At 39.7% G+C, this 15638-nt stretch overlaps 1 protein-coding gene across 1 annotated transcript in view; it reads right to left on the bottom strand.

The window, feature by feature from the left end:
• DLG2 (discs large MAGUK scaffold protein 2) overlaps nt 1-4493 on the bottom strand; it is a gene marked incomplete at both ends in the record, with an annotated part of 916132 nt that extends 911639 nt beyond the window's left edge. The window contains one exon of the mRNA XM_084264083.1: nt 4464-4493. Within this exon, the coding sequence (XP_084120209.1) occupies nt 4464-4493 (30 nt within the window). The remainder of the gene's footprint in view (nt 1-4463) is intronic.
• Nucleotides 4494-15638: the final 11145 nt, after the last annotated feature.

Below are 15638 nucleotides of genomic sequence, written 5' to 3'. Positions count from 1 at the left end.
GAGAGACAGCCTCGAATAGGGATATTGTTAATTTACCAAACTAGACCAAACACAGAGTTAAAAATAACACCCTACACTAAAATACCAAAAACAAAGACCCAAACTGCTTCACTAGGGGAATGAACTAATCTTTCATTAATTCTAAAAAAACCTTCAAGCAACCCAAATATACAAGATCTTTTTTCCACTGACATGAATAATCATCTTTTCATTTAATTGTCTGGTCCCACAGAGGTCAGTGGCACTTCAATTAAACATTGAACCTCCGTAGTAAGTGATCTGGCTGAAACCACAGAGAGTTAAATGCAAGCTGGCAACTAGAATCTCTATGAAGGAGCAATTGCTGCAGAATTTTCAACATTTTGATGACACAAATTTATTTTTGTAGCTAACAAAAGCAAAAAAAGTTCAAGCTGGGAATTACTCTTAGTCTGAAGAAGGCCAGTTCTCTGGTTTACAAGCTGGAGGACACAACTCTGGGTGATGAGGACACTTTTGCTGCCAGTGCTCAGTGCCGCGAACTTGGGAGTCAGGCAATAAACAACAAGTGGTTTAGGTTTTGGGAATAAATTTGGAAATTTTTATTTGGTGCCTAATCTTTGTGTTCATCTTTGAGAGCTCTCCTCAAAATACAGAAGTTTTCAGGTGGTAAAATCTGGGCTTTTAAGCAAACCTCACAATACACCTCCAAAACTAAAGGAGGTGACACCAGTGGTGATCATTATTGACAGCTCTTAGTGCCATTGTTAATGGTAAGAATAATAAAACATTAGACCAGATTGTCCAGGAAGTTTAGAAATCTCTATCCTAGGAGAAGGTCTTTAGCTAGCCCTGCATGTGACGGAGGAGTGGATGGCCACTTGCAGTATTAGTCAGTTCTCTCATTTCCAGTTGCAAGTATTGAAAAGGCTGAATATGACACATTGAAGTTATGATATTTAATAAATAAAGATATTTTTATTTACTTTCATTTGCCTCCCGGATTTTAAACTTTTAGAGTTTCCAGCCCTGAACTCTCCTTTGTAGCAACAAGGGCCAGAAATCATCTTTTCTAAGCCACATGACACCAAGAACTGGGTGTTTCACCAAAGCAGTCGTTGTTACAGAGAATCTCATCAGGCAACACTATTTATTTGTTTTATTTTTCACCAGTGGCAGCTACCATTGAATTCATAATTCTATAAAAAGCAGGAAGGTGGAAGGAGAGCTGATAGCTAGGGGAGTGGACAGCATGTTGCCTCTGAGTCTTGGGAAGCAGAGTGGGAATGTTCTTCCTTTTCAAAAACGCCCAGTGCTCCCACTGGTGTGGAGTCTTGACCTAAGCTTTTATTTATACTGAATTCTTCCTGATGAAAAAATAATGCCACATATTATCATGTGTTCTGTGACAGTAAAAGAAGATATGCTGGGAATGCAATCAATTAAAATAAACTAGGAGACCATAAGAAGTCCTCCTTGACTGATTCAGCATTTCCTAAACAGTGGGTTCAGGAATGTATGGAAACATGAAGGAAATAAAAATGGGAAGGAAAAATTTGTACAAATTTATAACTTAAGTGTATTTTAAACACATCTTCCATTACGGCTAAAAAATAATGTCAGTAGGATTTAAGATTTGGCAAGGTACATCAGAAATTAATTTTATTAGATGGCGCCTTTCATCACAAAGTTCAAAACAGGGTCTTTAGATCTACTGTACATAATCTGCAAGGGCATATTCACTCCACCACAACATTTATGTCATTTTCTATAGACTGCAAATTCCTAAGTAAATTTAATGACCATGTGTTAAAAATGTCAAATTTATAAACAGAATGAATCTTTCCCAGTTTAAATAGCATTCAGCTTTTACTCGCTTTTTATTATTTATAAGATCTGAAGAATAAAATTGATGTCGTTACTCCCTCTTAATGTTAAGATCCACTTTTCCAAGAATGAGAATGGCAGTTATTTGCACAAATCAGGCAAATGGATATTCAAATAAGGATAATTACTAGATCTGAGGCCAAAAATGACCATAATGCTGCTCTGTAGAATTCATAGTTACTGAAGTTTTTTAAAAAATCTCAAATGTTCCAGAAAAGGTCTGATCTTACTATAGGGATGAAAATTTGTCATAAACAGATGCCATTAAAAATTTGTAGGTTTAAAGGACGTAGAGTTACTCCAATGCAAAATACAGCAAGTAAGAGCGGATTATGGATCAATACAACATAGCATCACTGGCACAGCTATTTAAATATGGCACCAAAGCAAGATGAGGAAATCAACTGTAATTTACTTGGCTTCAAGCCTTTGCAATATGAAACTGTTCTGAAACTAGATTTTTGCCATTATTCAGCTCAATTACATATGTTAATATGGTGTTCCCACATGCATCCAAGTACCAGGTCACCTGCAATTCACAGTCTTATCTCATTCCAACATCAAAGTTGGCAGCAAGGACTGAATATCTGGAGATGAATATTTGAGGCTCATATGCTTGACTTTCAGACCATTTCAGCTATTTAGGGACGGATACAAGAAACAGAAGGGATGAGAGGAAAAATATTGTACGTGGATGGAGTTGGGAGCCCTGCTTGGAGCTGCAGCAGTAGTGACATGATGGTGAGTCTACATTTGTTACTGCCCAGAAGGTAAAATGGAAAAACGTTCAGTGAAAACATTCATCACCAATTCATAAAATAAATACAGTGTGGTCTCCTGGTGTATGAAAAAAAAAACCCCTCTGGCCACATTCTTCTCCCAGTTATACTATCTTAATAATAGACTCATTTTCCTATCCCAAACTCAGTTACTACACACCTCCTTGCCAAACTCTCAAGGCCAAGGATGCTTGTGATGGCAGGTCCCCACTGCGGCAGTGGACACCCAGAAGCAGAGCAAATCACAGGTGTCTTTTTCAACCTTCCTGCTTATTTTCTGTTGGAAAAAAACATCAGGGAGTAGAAATTAGAAGTTTAGCATGTTTACGCAGCCAGGATTTGTTCAGCAGTGCTGCACCACCGCTGCTGAGTGCTTTTCAGTGGTATTGCCTCAGTGGGCACTTGCAGATGCCTCCACTCTGCTCCTGTTGAGGACATAGATACAACATGGCTTGTGGGAGCCAGAAGGACCTGGAAAGAACAGGAGGAGAATGAGGCCACAGAGTGTGGAGAATGTTCCTTCTGTGGCCTCATTCACCTCCTGTTCTTTTCCCATATGGGTTTTTCCACTGGTAAGATGGGAATGACAGTTCACATCTGTTTCTGTGGCCCCGCCGCACTCCCTGCTCTCTGCAGCATCCACCCACCACCCCTCACTGTTGCCCGTGGGTGCCTGGGGTGTCTCCTGCCATTCTCTGTGTCATAGATGGGAGTCCCCATTTTGCATAGCCATGACACAAAAAATGACAGCAATGATGACAGCGGTGGTAAATGCTGGTTTGCCTTATCAATTACACAGCCTTCAGGTGTTGTGACTACTCCGGGCATTTTACAAGTTGTATGGAAATGAGGAAATTAATCAAAAGTAAAATGGAACAGGGAGAAACTGTGCTGAACCCCAGTGTCTGGACTTCCCCTGATAACTGCTCCCTATCAATACCACAACCATGTGTAAATGCAGTTGCAAACACGTGGTGAGCTGCTTGTCCTACATCAAAAGAAGAAAGAGTTGTGTGATTATCTCCCTGTCATTTAAGTTACTTTTCTAAGTTTGAGAACAACTCAAAGAATCATTCAGCTTATCCCCACCCTACATCTTTAAGTCAGAAAGTGTCCTTAATCCCAAAGTCCTTAGCCATCCACTGTTGTCACGGATAAAAAATTGTTTACATGTGTATTTGGAAGGAATTATTTAGAAGGACCATTCCCAAACAGTCAGGTTAGATCTAACATAAGGATAAAAATACTGAATTGGGACCAAGGCATTTTTATTTTTCAGGCCTAGAGATGCAAACTAAGGTATGCTTTTTTTCCCCCAAAAAACCACATTAAGCCACTGGAAGCTTACATCTCTCCAATCAGAAACATCATGACTATCTAAACTACATCTGATTGGCCTCTTTAAAACCCTAGGACCCATATAATGCCCCCCCTCCTTTTTCTTTTTTTTTTTTTTTTATTCTTCAGCTTACAGAATAAACTGATGAGAAAATATGTGCATTATACCGTGTATTCTGAAAGTGCTCTAGTAGCTGGAGATATTAATAGACACAAGCACGGGCTAAGATAAAATATGAAATCATTTTCCTTTTGCTAGTAAAAATAAGTAAATTACATATCATTTAGGAAGTGATATAGAAACAAACTGTATAATCTACAGGAAAAAAAAGAAAAAGAACAAAAAGCTCATTGAAGCAATGCTTATTTATCACTTTTATCTTGCAACCTGACACAGTAACATGCTCAATCTATTTAATTACAGGAACAGAAAAATAGCAGAGAAATATGTACACATAACAGCAACGTTTCCAGTCCTACCTTGGTCGTGACAATGCACAGACAATCCATTCTGTAAATCTCCACAGGATTGTATGTAAATCATAAAAACAAATCAGCAAGGGTGAGGAAAGGCTTTTGAACAGCATGAACAGAACCGGAGGCTTGAATCTGCACAGCCTGCTTTTCCAAGTGGGGCCCTCATAAGAAACTCGAGTCCTCCTCCACAATGCTAAAGGCAGTCATGATGCTCACAGGGATCAGAAAACCCACTAGAAATCGTCTCAAGCAAAACTTCCAGGTGGCTTATCAGGCTTGATTGCTGCATTGTTCAATCTGTGATCAAAATATTCTGTTGAATGGTATGCTGCCTTCTAAATGGGAAGATGAGAACCACAACAAGCACAAAAGAGCAAAAGCATCACATTTCAGCCCTGGCTCTGGTTTCACAATTCTGATCTGCTGTTTCAGTATACCCATAAGATTTCCTTTGCCAAGTCTCTCTCTCTCTCTCTCTCTCTCTCAATCTCTCTCCCTCTCGCTCTCTCCTTCCCTGTCTTTTTTATTTTTTTCCCTCTCCCCCTCTCGCTCGCTCTCTCCCTCCTCTTTCCTACTAACTCCGAGCAAGCACAACACGCGCAACTATCGGGCCCATCTATCACAGCGCCGTCACTTCTCTGCCAAAACAACCGCTTTGGGTTGTAAGGGTTTGTTTGGGTTGGGGTTGCTTTTTTTTTTTTTTCTTTTTGGCTGGGTTTTTTTTTAAATTATTATTCTTTTTTATTCAGAGTGTGATTCCTACAAACGTGTATTGCTCGGGGTGCGTGAGGTGTGTGCGAGAGCTCATGCGTCACATCTACAATCACTCAGAATTACTAGGTCAGATTCGGATTCGGGAAGTGGATATAAATAACAGCTGGCTAAGGAGAACTTTCCGAAAGTATAACAGAAAATAATCAGTCAGGGGGAAGAAAAGGGAATTGCATATTTACACAGGCACGCGGGTCTATGAAGCGCAACAGTGATATAAATATAGTTTACCATCCACAGAAAAACAAAACAAAACAAAACAAATTATATACATTATTCAAACCTACAGAGGGACACCTTTTCCCACTTATTAAAATTACATCAAAGCTTTACTTAAAAGAAAGCACCCCAAATAACAGAGCTTAAAAAGTCCTTAAGTTCTCTCCCAAACTTTTTCCGCGCCTTTGACAGATCCACAGACTTAATTGATTTATCTCATGTTCTATATGCTCAGCTGAGTTTTTTCAGACTGTTTAGCCCCCAAAGCCATACCTTTCTTGCAGTGATGCTGGTGAAGAGCTTGCCTTTCAGGTGTCTTACATGAATCATTCTGAGTTAGAAAGCTTGCTGTCAGCTCTTAAAGTCTTCCCTCTCTTACAGATAGAGGAAGAGAGAGAGAGAGAAGGAGAGGGAGGGAGAAAGAGACACAGAAGGGGAAAGATATGTAAAATGAAAGCTCTGGCCAAAGAGAGAGGAAAATCAATGCTCCTATTCACTGGAAAAAAAAATACAGCCAACTGGACTGTTGACAGCAACAAGAGGAAACGTCTAGACACCCATACATTACAATTCACCTTTTCAACACACTGGACAGCACAATTCCCCCTGGGTGCTTTGCTGAGGATCTCTCATTCTCACTCAGAGCTAAAATATGTTTTCAATAAAATAAGCCTTTCCAAGAAAATAAAAGGATATTTAAGAGTGATCTCCCTTCCATAAATTACTTGGGTTATAACCCTAATATTCTTGTGATTGCTAAAGCAGCGAGAGGCTCGGTAAGCGACACACGTTATTTTGCCAAAATGAGGTCACTGCTACCAAAGTTACAAAATCCATAGTGAATCAGATATGTGGTCAGAGAGCAACCAACCCGCCCCCAACTATTAAAGTTTTGGTGGATGTAACATCTTAAAGAGAAAGTCTCCAGAGCACTTATGGCTCGGCCTAAAACTTTAACTCACTCTGAGAAACCACATGTGCACAAAAACAACTTGATTTGTGTTTACAGGCTGCCCTGGAACCTGCATGTTTTCCTCCTACTAAGGTTTAGTCCAGTAGCCAAACAGTCAGGCAAGTTTATTTTACTACAGGTTATATGAAACTGGGAACTCTTCAAACAGTAAGAATCAATTAATCATCTACTTAAGAACAAACTAACCCTGAAGATGGTCTAACGTAAGCCACGCTTGTGCTCTAAGCACTATAGGGTAAAAGGGATTTTACTCAACTTTCAAATCAAGAGATATTTTAACACTTAGATGTAAAGCATCCAACAGTTTTTTTTTCTTCCAATCAGTAGATTCAAGTTAATCTAGTAAGGTGTGAAATATTTCCATACATATAACTACCTAATGACATGGCTGTAAACTTTCATATCATACTCGAAACTGCCATCTGGGGATATATTTTGAAATTGGTCTCCAAGTGCATGATCTGTAAATGCTTTTACTTGTAAGTAACTTTACTCCTGTGAGCTAGTCCCAAGGAATTCACGATCCTATTTACAGTTTATATGAAAAACTGAGGGTTTGAACCCTTTGAGGACATTTCTGTGAACAACGTGACTCATTCCTGTGTCTGGGAAAAGCAAGCTCCATCAGTGTACCTAAAATCTTCCTAGAGTGTCACCCCCTTCCATAAAATGCAACAATGAGCATTTAACTGGTCAGGATTTGCACATGTGCTACCCAAGCTTAGTGCACCACTGAGCAGAGTGGTCCCTGAAACACTGCCACTTAACATTTTTACCCTTAGAACCTCCTGGAGCCCCAGACAAAACAGACACATGCTTTTGGGAACACAGACCCCAACTCCATCCTTCCACAGGCTCATGTTGGTTGCCAGGGCTCCTGGTCATAGTTTCTAACAGACATCTGTCAATTATTTGACAATTCAGGGCTGCAGTCTGGGTACAGATGACTGCCAATGAGACTCCAGTATTTCTTCTGAGGATGCTATTCCTCACTTTCATTAACTACTCATCCCAAACCTAAAATAAGAGGTTGAGATACTTCATTTTCTTCCTCCAACTAGCCTTTTTTTTTTCCATTAATTTTTTCACCCCAAGTATAAGATTTTCAAATCCTTGGCACTGCTTTACCCTTCATTAGCAGCATCTCCTTCTGCTCTAATTTCTGCAGGTCGTATTGCTGCTTAGTTCTATTTTTTCCCCCGCTCTTCCAGCCTTCGTGTTATCTGCACATATGATCGAAATCTACTATAGAAAGACTTGACCCAAAAAAACCAAATTGAGAAGCAGCCATCTGGGGTGAAAAGAGGTGGTTTATAGTTGCTTGTAGCTGATTTGGATGGTCAAAAAAAAAACTCCTCTGCCATGAGCTCTGACTCGTGGGAAGCCTTAATACAGGAAGAATAACAACTATTTCCCGCTGTGATACCAGTGGCTCTGCGAACCACCGTGTGAAAATTGCTTACCCAGGTGACTGCTTCCTTCTCCTCTGATTTTACCAAGGTGTCTATTTTTAAGTCATACGAAAACAAACAACATGAGGTGAGTGGGTGAAATGTGATGGTCTGTATAATGCAGCAGTTTAGATTGGACAATTTAACACTCCGTTCTGTCATTAAAATCTTCACTGTATCCAGGTACTTCCACTTGGATAGCCAAAGCATAGGGTTTAATTAGGCAGTTATATTTAGAACTAGAGCTTCTAGCATACAGCCAACCTGAGTATTTGTAAAAGCAAGCTTCTGTAAAACCTGAAACCAATAGGAAAGCTTCTATAGTATTTTAAAATCTTTCAGGACACACCTTTCTCAGCATTCCATAAATCCTTTTGAAACTCAAATATTATAAAACAAAAACTGTAAAGAGAAACTGATTAAGAAAGGCAAAACTGGCTTCATTATTATCTCTAATTCAAACAGTAGAAATTAAGGAAAACAAGAGTACTAGGTCTTCAAGTTTTGGAGTAGACACTAAAAAAGGAGACATGTACCAGACTGCTAACACAGCATTAGTAATGTCAGCATCTTGCAAAATGTAGCCAGGGACTATTTAGAGATCTAGGCACCTACACAGAGAACACATAAACACACGCATCCTCTTACAAAATGGGAAGATTTATTTACTCCGAATGTATCTTAAATTGTGTACTATGGAGCACTTGTTGACGGTATTAAGTTGTCAGTCTTCCACATGGGGTTTTATTCTCTTTCTTCTTTTCAGGTCCTATATTGTACTCAAACAAGCTAGAAATGCATACTTTCCTGATTACATCTCTTCCAATAAGGCAACTGATGTAGTCATGAAGTTATGTCCTTACAGTCAGAGCTCACTTACACCACTTGAGCCCAGTTCCAGCTACGTTGCTGTGCATCACAATTGGGTAGTTAGGAGGTTAACACCGGGATACAAGTTATCTGAATAATTATATGCTAGAAGGGAAAATCTCATGAGACGGAGTCTTTATCAGGACTGGCTTGTGCTACACACACCAAACCCCACAAAAAAACAACCAACCAACCAACCAAAAAAACCCCCAAAAAACCACCAACCAACAAAAAATTGAGAAACTACTAATCTTGCAGATCCTGGATATGTAGTTAGGAGCTATATTACTAACACAATGTCAGAATAAATCCTTCTTCAGCCAGGAAGAGAAGTTAATACAAATTTCAGAAGGCTTGAAGTTATGTATACCTTAGTCACTAAGAATTTTAATGCAATTCCCAGGCTGAACCAGAAGCCCATGAGTGCTGGTGTTAATTTAAAGATCAACAAATTAGCAATTCTGCCCCTCCTGACTGCAGCAGTCCTAACACCATCAGCTTTGCAACTGGCCTCAGGTCCATGAGAGTCTCAAGCAGAAGCGATAACAAGAATCATTCCCTTCTCCCGTGCATGGCAAATTTCATTGCTATTTAGCACAATCAATGTTGGAGTCCTGACCGATTTCTCTGGCTGGTAGCTTGCTCAATGGAAAAAGGAAAGGGCAATTTTCTTTCCCATAGGGAAGCATGGACCTTGCCACTCTGAGCCCTGAAGGTAGATATAAAATGTGCACGGGGGAAGTGAAGGCTGGACAGATAGCTCCACTCCTGCATCAGAAGGACTCTGCAACCAAGAGTCCATGGCTCAATGTAGACAGAGATGTTTTCTGCTTCACAGCTCTGGAGGGGACTCCTTCTCTTCCTGCCCCAAACACATGCACAGTTTACCAGCCTTTTATTCAGAATGTGTGACCTCACATCACTTTAGGTAAGTGCTGTCCCAGCACTCAAAAGCAAGAAAAAAACCCTATTTTTTGCTTTTTTTAGTAAAAAATATGCACTTTGCAGGCCCTGTTTGCTGAGGGCAATATCATCACACCTGGCCCTTGGCTGCTGCACACAGTGCTGTGCAAAGTCATTTGACTCCAAGGGTGCTCAGGATCACATGCTAAGTGACAAAGAAAAAGACCTGAGGAGGTCTTCATTCCAACCTCTTACTCAAAGTAGGCTCGGCAGTGAGGTCTGATCAGGTTATCCAGGCTGTTATCCAACCTGGTCTTGAAAATCTCCAAACATGGAGACAGTGCAACATCTCTAGTAGTCTCATTCCCCTAAACTCACCCACTTAGGGGCCTATGAGAAGATGGTGCGGCAAGCTAGGAACAGAGTATGGCTTGTAGAGTTGTAGGAAATGCACATTCATAATCACAGGATGCGAAGCAGAGGATGGGGAAAGGCCCCTGAGCCATCCATCTTACAGGTCTTGGACAAGCCAGACTTTTAAAAGCTCTGCAACTTTCATTAATTTAAAACTTATGCCTAATGTTTTATGTATCTATTATTTCCAATACAAAACTGTAATTGTTTTCTCTTGCTTCCCACAAATCCCTTATTCAGAATGAAACAGAAGTGCTTCAGTTACAAATGCTCCACTGGTTTTATGTGAACTGGGATGCTCTGCAATAGAAACACACCGTACTCAAGGGCAATATGTCCTGAAGTGGCTCTCAGCTCTCAAGATCCACAGTGAATGAAGAGTTCATTTTAATTCTTGAGCATTCTGCCTGAGGAAGTAAATCTAACAACCAATTGATCATCAGCAACTGACAAAGCTCTGGTGCATATGTTTAAACATGTAGCCAGTCCTAAATAGCTATGTGTCACTGTCTTAGCAGCGTGCCACTGACACTCAAGCACAGTCACTTGAAAGAGAAATCAGACAAAATGACTCTTTCAAATGAACTGACACACTAAACCGCAAGTTCCAGGAAATGAAAACAAAACATCTGCTATCCCATGGTACTGGGAACTGAAGAAAATACCACTCAGCAGCTCTGAATGTCTTAGAATTTGGCAATGGGATTGCCAATTTTTGGAGCTCACACTTATGTACACTTTGTTCTGGAGAGCTGCAAACAGCATGAAAAAGTAGTACGCAGAATTGGGGATGAAGAAAAATGGAGTCCAGAAGTTTGCAATATCATAACTCTAAGTAGGCAAGATGGTGCATTGTCCAACTGGGCATTCATGCTGGAAATGATGTGAAATTGGGCTGAGATCCATCCCATAATTCCTGCAATGTGTCCTCAGACATAATTTACTTACTGCATATATCAAGCTTTTGATAATTCCTTGCCATGGAGAAATAATTTCTTCCATAAATATAGGGGGAAATTTCAGTAAGTATACATGTTCTTGTATTTCAACGCTCAAGTAGCACCAAGGTCCTACACAGCACAAACATTTTTCTGATCAACTGGGAACACAGCAACACAAGGAAATACGAAAGTTATGCTAGACAGTTAGCTCTTTAGCTCTTGAAAAGTTAACACACAGAGAAATTGATCTAGAAATGTAAGCAAAGCCCATGGAAAAGCCTTAGACATGAGCACTAATCTGCAAGTTTCCACTGTTAGAAGCAACTTTACTGAAGTCTATAAGATATCACATAAGTATGCCAACTCAGTTAATGTCTGTTTTCTTTTCATGTTTCCAGCTTGCTCACTTTAAAAGAAAACTTAATCATTTTCTTTCACTTAGAAAAGAAAAAATACACAATGACTTCAAGGCTGAAATTCTCCATAATAATATCTAAGCCCAAGAGAATTGTTCCAGCCAAGTTGTGAACCTATGAAAATAACAGAGATATTATAATGAAACACTCATAACTTCACCATTGCAAGCAGCAAGGCTGTGACAAAGAGAACTATAACATACCCCCTTACCGCAAGCCATGAAGTCATATTGCCTGGTGTGTTATTCAGCGCAGTTTTATAGTAGGTATCATTAGAACTGCCAATAAGAAAATCATCACTCCACTGACATTCATATTCTTCTATACTGATTCCAGACCAAAAATAAACTGCAGCATACACTAAATAGAAAACACCTTGAATAGAATCTACTAACTGTACAACACCTTGGACTTCAAAAACACACTGAAATGAAAACATCCTGAGATCAGCAATCCTGGAGAACCATCACCGATATTAGCAACAGTTTTACATAAAAATAAAAAAGTAAATCTTGCTTAGGGCAGCATAAAATACACAGGGCTGGTAACATAAAAAACGATAAATTACAGTCATAAGCTTCATTCTTATGCAGTACCGTACATGCAGGCATTAAGCAGAAAAAAAAATAATGACCACGGGACCTCAAATTCAATATATTCCACACATTTCCCCTCCAGCAAAACTCAACTATGTAAGGATTTCATTCTCCATCACAGAAGAGAGGGCCATACCTTTGTCTTCGTGTCTACGACATAGTTTTCAAAAGTCTGGTTTTCCTTATTGTGGTCACCACATTGTCCAGATCCCTCTGATCCATTGGAAGCTGCAGGCTAAAGATGGGGGGAAAAAATCAAATAAAGTAGCTGAGATGTGGACTACAGTTCTATTGCACCTGAATGTAAAGATTAGCATGCACATACTAAAGGGTGACCTGAATTCAGATAAGTATCAGGCAGCTCATACACAAGATTTTCACCTCAGTGTTTTGTCATGCAAAAATGACTGCAGTTAATCTTACAGCCACTGTCATGGAAGTCTGTGAAAGTCTTAATAGGTTAAATCTACAAGATGATGCTTATCATAATCTCTAGTTGACTTCAGAAGGCATTCAAGGTACTCAGCAGCGCTCAGCGTCAGAACACCAGATATAAGGAAGGAAGTCAGTGCCCTGCCAAAAAGGACAGAGGAAAATAATCTGGAGTAGCTGCAAGAGGAGATCTCCTTATAGCACCAAACAAATTGCCTGGTGTGTTTTCTAAATTCTAATTCATTACCTTCTCCTAAGTGAGGTATTTTTGAGTGTATTTCATACTTTTGCATTAGCCATATTTGCAAATCTTCTAAATTCAAATGCTTTTTTTGCCACCTTCCCTTCATTTACAGAGATTTCAATCTTATATTGCTCATAAAACACATAGTGTTTTTTCAAATAATATCTTTTATGGAAGATATAGTAAAAGGCTTTGTTTGGTTTTTCAATTTTCCTGCTGGAAATCTAATACCTTGTTGCAGAGTTTGCATTAAGACAATAAATATTAAAAATGACATCTCTGTTTACAATGCTCTGCCCTGCAAAAACGTGCTTGAAGAGCCAGGTTTTGAATGAAGCACGATGACTGCCACCAACTCAGATCTCAGGAAATTTATGGGCACTCTGTAAGAGCACGAACAGGAAAGCAGAGTGAATTCAGAGTACTGTGCCTTGTATCTGTCGGCGCTGAGCATCGCAGGCTCTGTGAGCGACTTTGGCCCAACCTCTCTTAGCCTGCGCACTGGGAGCACAGTCAATTTTAACACAACCAGCAAGAAATTGTCAGCATTTTAAATAGACCAACCATTGCCAGCGCAAGTTAGAAAACAACAAGCCAGTGCCACAGAAACAGCCAAATCACATCCACATGTGCAAATGTTTTCTCCTCCAATACTAGATTGTTTACTTAGGGCTCCTTCCAGCAGAAGGCTAAATGCTGGCCCCAATCCAGTCAACTACTTAGACACGTGCTTTTAACTTCACTGGGATCAATGGCGTTAGTCTTGTGCTCCAGTTAAGACTGTGTTTAAATGTTGGATCATCCCAGGAGCTCAGAACTACGTGGGGCTGAGCACCAAGGACTCCACGCATGGTCTCTCAAATGTTTTCACTTCTCCAACACTCCTGCAGTTACAGAATCACAGAACATTAGGATTTGGAAGGGACCTCAAAAGATCATCTAGTCCAGTCCCCCTGCCAGAGAAGGATCACCTAGACTTGACTACACAGGAACACATCAAGGTGGGTTTTGAATGTCTCCAGAGAAGGAGACTCCATAACCTCTCTGGGCAGTCTGTTCCAGTGCTCTGTCACCCTCACAGTGAAAGTTTCTTCTTATATCCACATGGAACCTCATATGCTTCAACTTGCACCCGTTGCCGCTTGTCCTATCACTGGCCATCAGTGAGAAGAACTTGGATCCATCCTCCTGACTCTCACCCTTTATTTATAAATATTAATAAGGTCACCCCACAGTCTTCTCTTCTCCAAGCTAAAGAGGTCCAGCTCCCTCAGCCTCTCCTCCTAAGGAAGGTGTTCCACTCCCTTAATCATCTTGGTGGCCCTATGCTGGACTCTTTCAAGGACTTTTATGTCCTTCTTAAACTGAGGGGCCCACAACTGGGCACAGTATTCCAAGTATTTCCAAGAACCGTCAGTCACAGGAGAACCGCTCATTCCTTTGTCTTGTTCCTTATCACTAAAGGCTGTTGTTGGGTATCCCTTGTTTGCAACTTGGAAGGGAGGAAGGGATAGGAGGGCAGCTGGGGCAAAATTATGCAGGAAAGCAAGGAACAGAACCCAGGCCTTGCATCTTGCCTCAGAGTCTACAGAAAATCCAAGTAACTCCCTAAGTGTTTCCTTTGGAAATGGAAAATTGGCTTCACAAGAATGCAAAAAAAATTTCATCTTCACTGTCTTTGAATACCTGACATACATGTTTTCGATTGTTATTATTTACAGGTAACAATGTAAACTATACAAATCAGTATATTATTTATTTTCTCAAATTATCAAGACCAAACTCTTCCTGATCCTAAAGGAGCTAAGCTTTTGCAACTTCTCGAAAGAGGTTTGACAATTTTCATCAGGAACTACAAACTGTATGGTAGTATTTATCAAATGAGTGCAGCTGCAAAATTGGATAAGAAACAACTCGAGTTTGTTTATATTTTATATATTATTTTTTCCTCAAACTTCCCACCATTTGGAGCTGTCTCCAATAGTTTGAAAGAACATAAAACAATGTCATAAGATGCTATGAAATGTTTCAATTGTTTTCCTTAGGGAAATGGGTCACAGATGAATTGTGAAGAGCAGTAAACCAAGGTCATTAGATGGATACAAACAGCTCAAGTAAGACTAATTGTAATAAATCTGGAACATCTCTCTCTTCCAGTGTATTAAGGTTCAATAAGCATTAGCAGAATAATATACAGTTCCCAAACTTGAACAAAATATACGTTAGCAATCCATCTGAAAGCCAATAGTCATTTAACTTTGTGTTATGAAATAAATGGGACCATATAAGGCGAGAGGCTGTGATAGATTTATTAAAAATTAACGTTCTTGGATCTGAGTCTTATTCTTACATACAATCCTCCCTTTAGAGGTTAACCAAGAGCCTATGCTTTCTAAAATTATTTGTACATTTTACATCCAAAAAGCTGTTTGCTTATGAAAAGCAAGTATTTTAGCAACACCTCATTATTTCTGAACCCTCGCCATGAGAAGTGGAACTGGCAGCCCCAGGGTGACACAGTACGAATGCAGTGGAGCACATGCACGACGCTCGTACCTCCTTGTAGGAGGTTCTGGAAAAAATGGCTTCAAGCTTGAACTAAAGCCTAAACTTTTTATCAGATCTCTACATCTAGAAGACCAGTAGTTGGAACAACTCTGTCTTCTTCTTCACAGAAGAAAATAGTATCTTACTGTGTTCAAGTTGGTCAGAAAAAGTGATGTTACAAGAAAATGTTGGAAAAGCAGATCAAAACTTCACTTAGTAACTTTGCTCACATGGGTAGTCACCACGAGAATCATAGATCACACCAAAAGCAATCTTCCAATTTTGTACATAATTAATGCTAATCTATTTAGATTATAATTAAGAGGGACTATTTAGACCGTAAACTCTTCAGGGCAATGTTGCTCATTGTGCAAACTTGCAGCATTATTGAAATGTTTATT

This window comes from Gallinula chloropus, assembly GCF_964237585.1.
Source record: "Gallinula chloropus genome assembly, chromosome: 1".
In the NCBI taxonomy this organism is placed as follows: Eukaryota; Metazoa; Chordata; class Aves; order Gruiformes; family Rallidae; genus Gallinula; species Gallinula chloropus.
The sequence above is the reverse complement of the archived record's forward strand: the minus strand, read 5'-3'. Positions and strand labels throughout refer to the sequence as shown.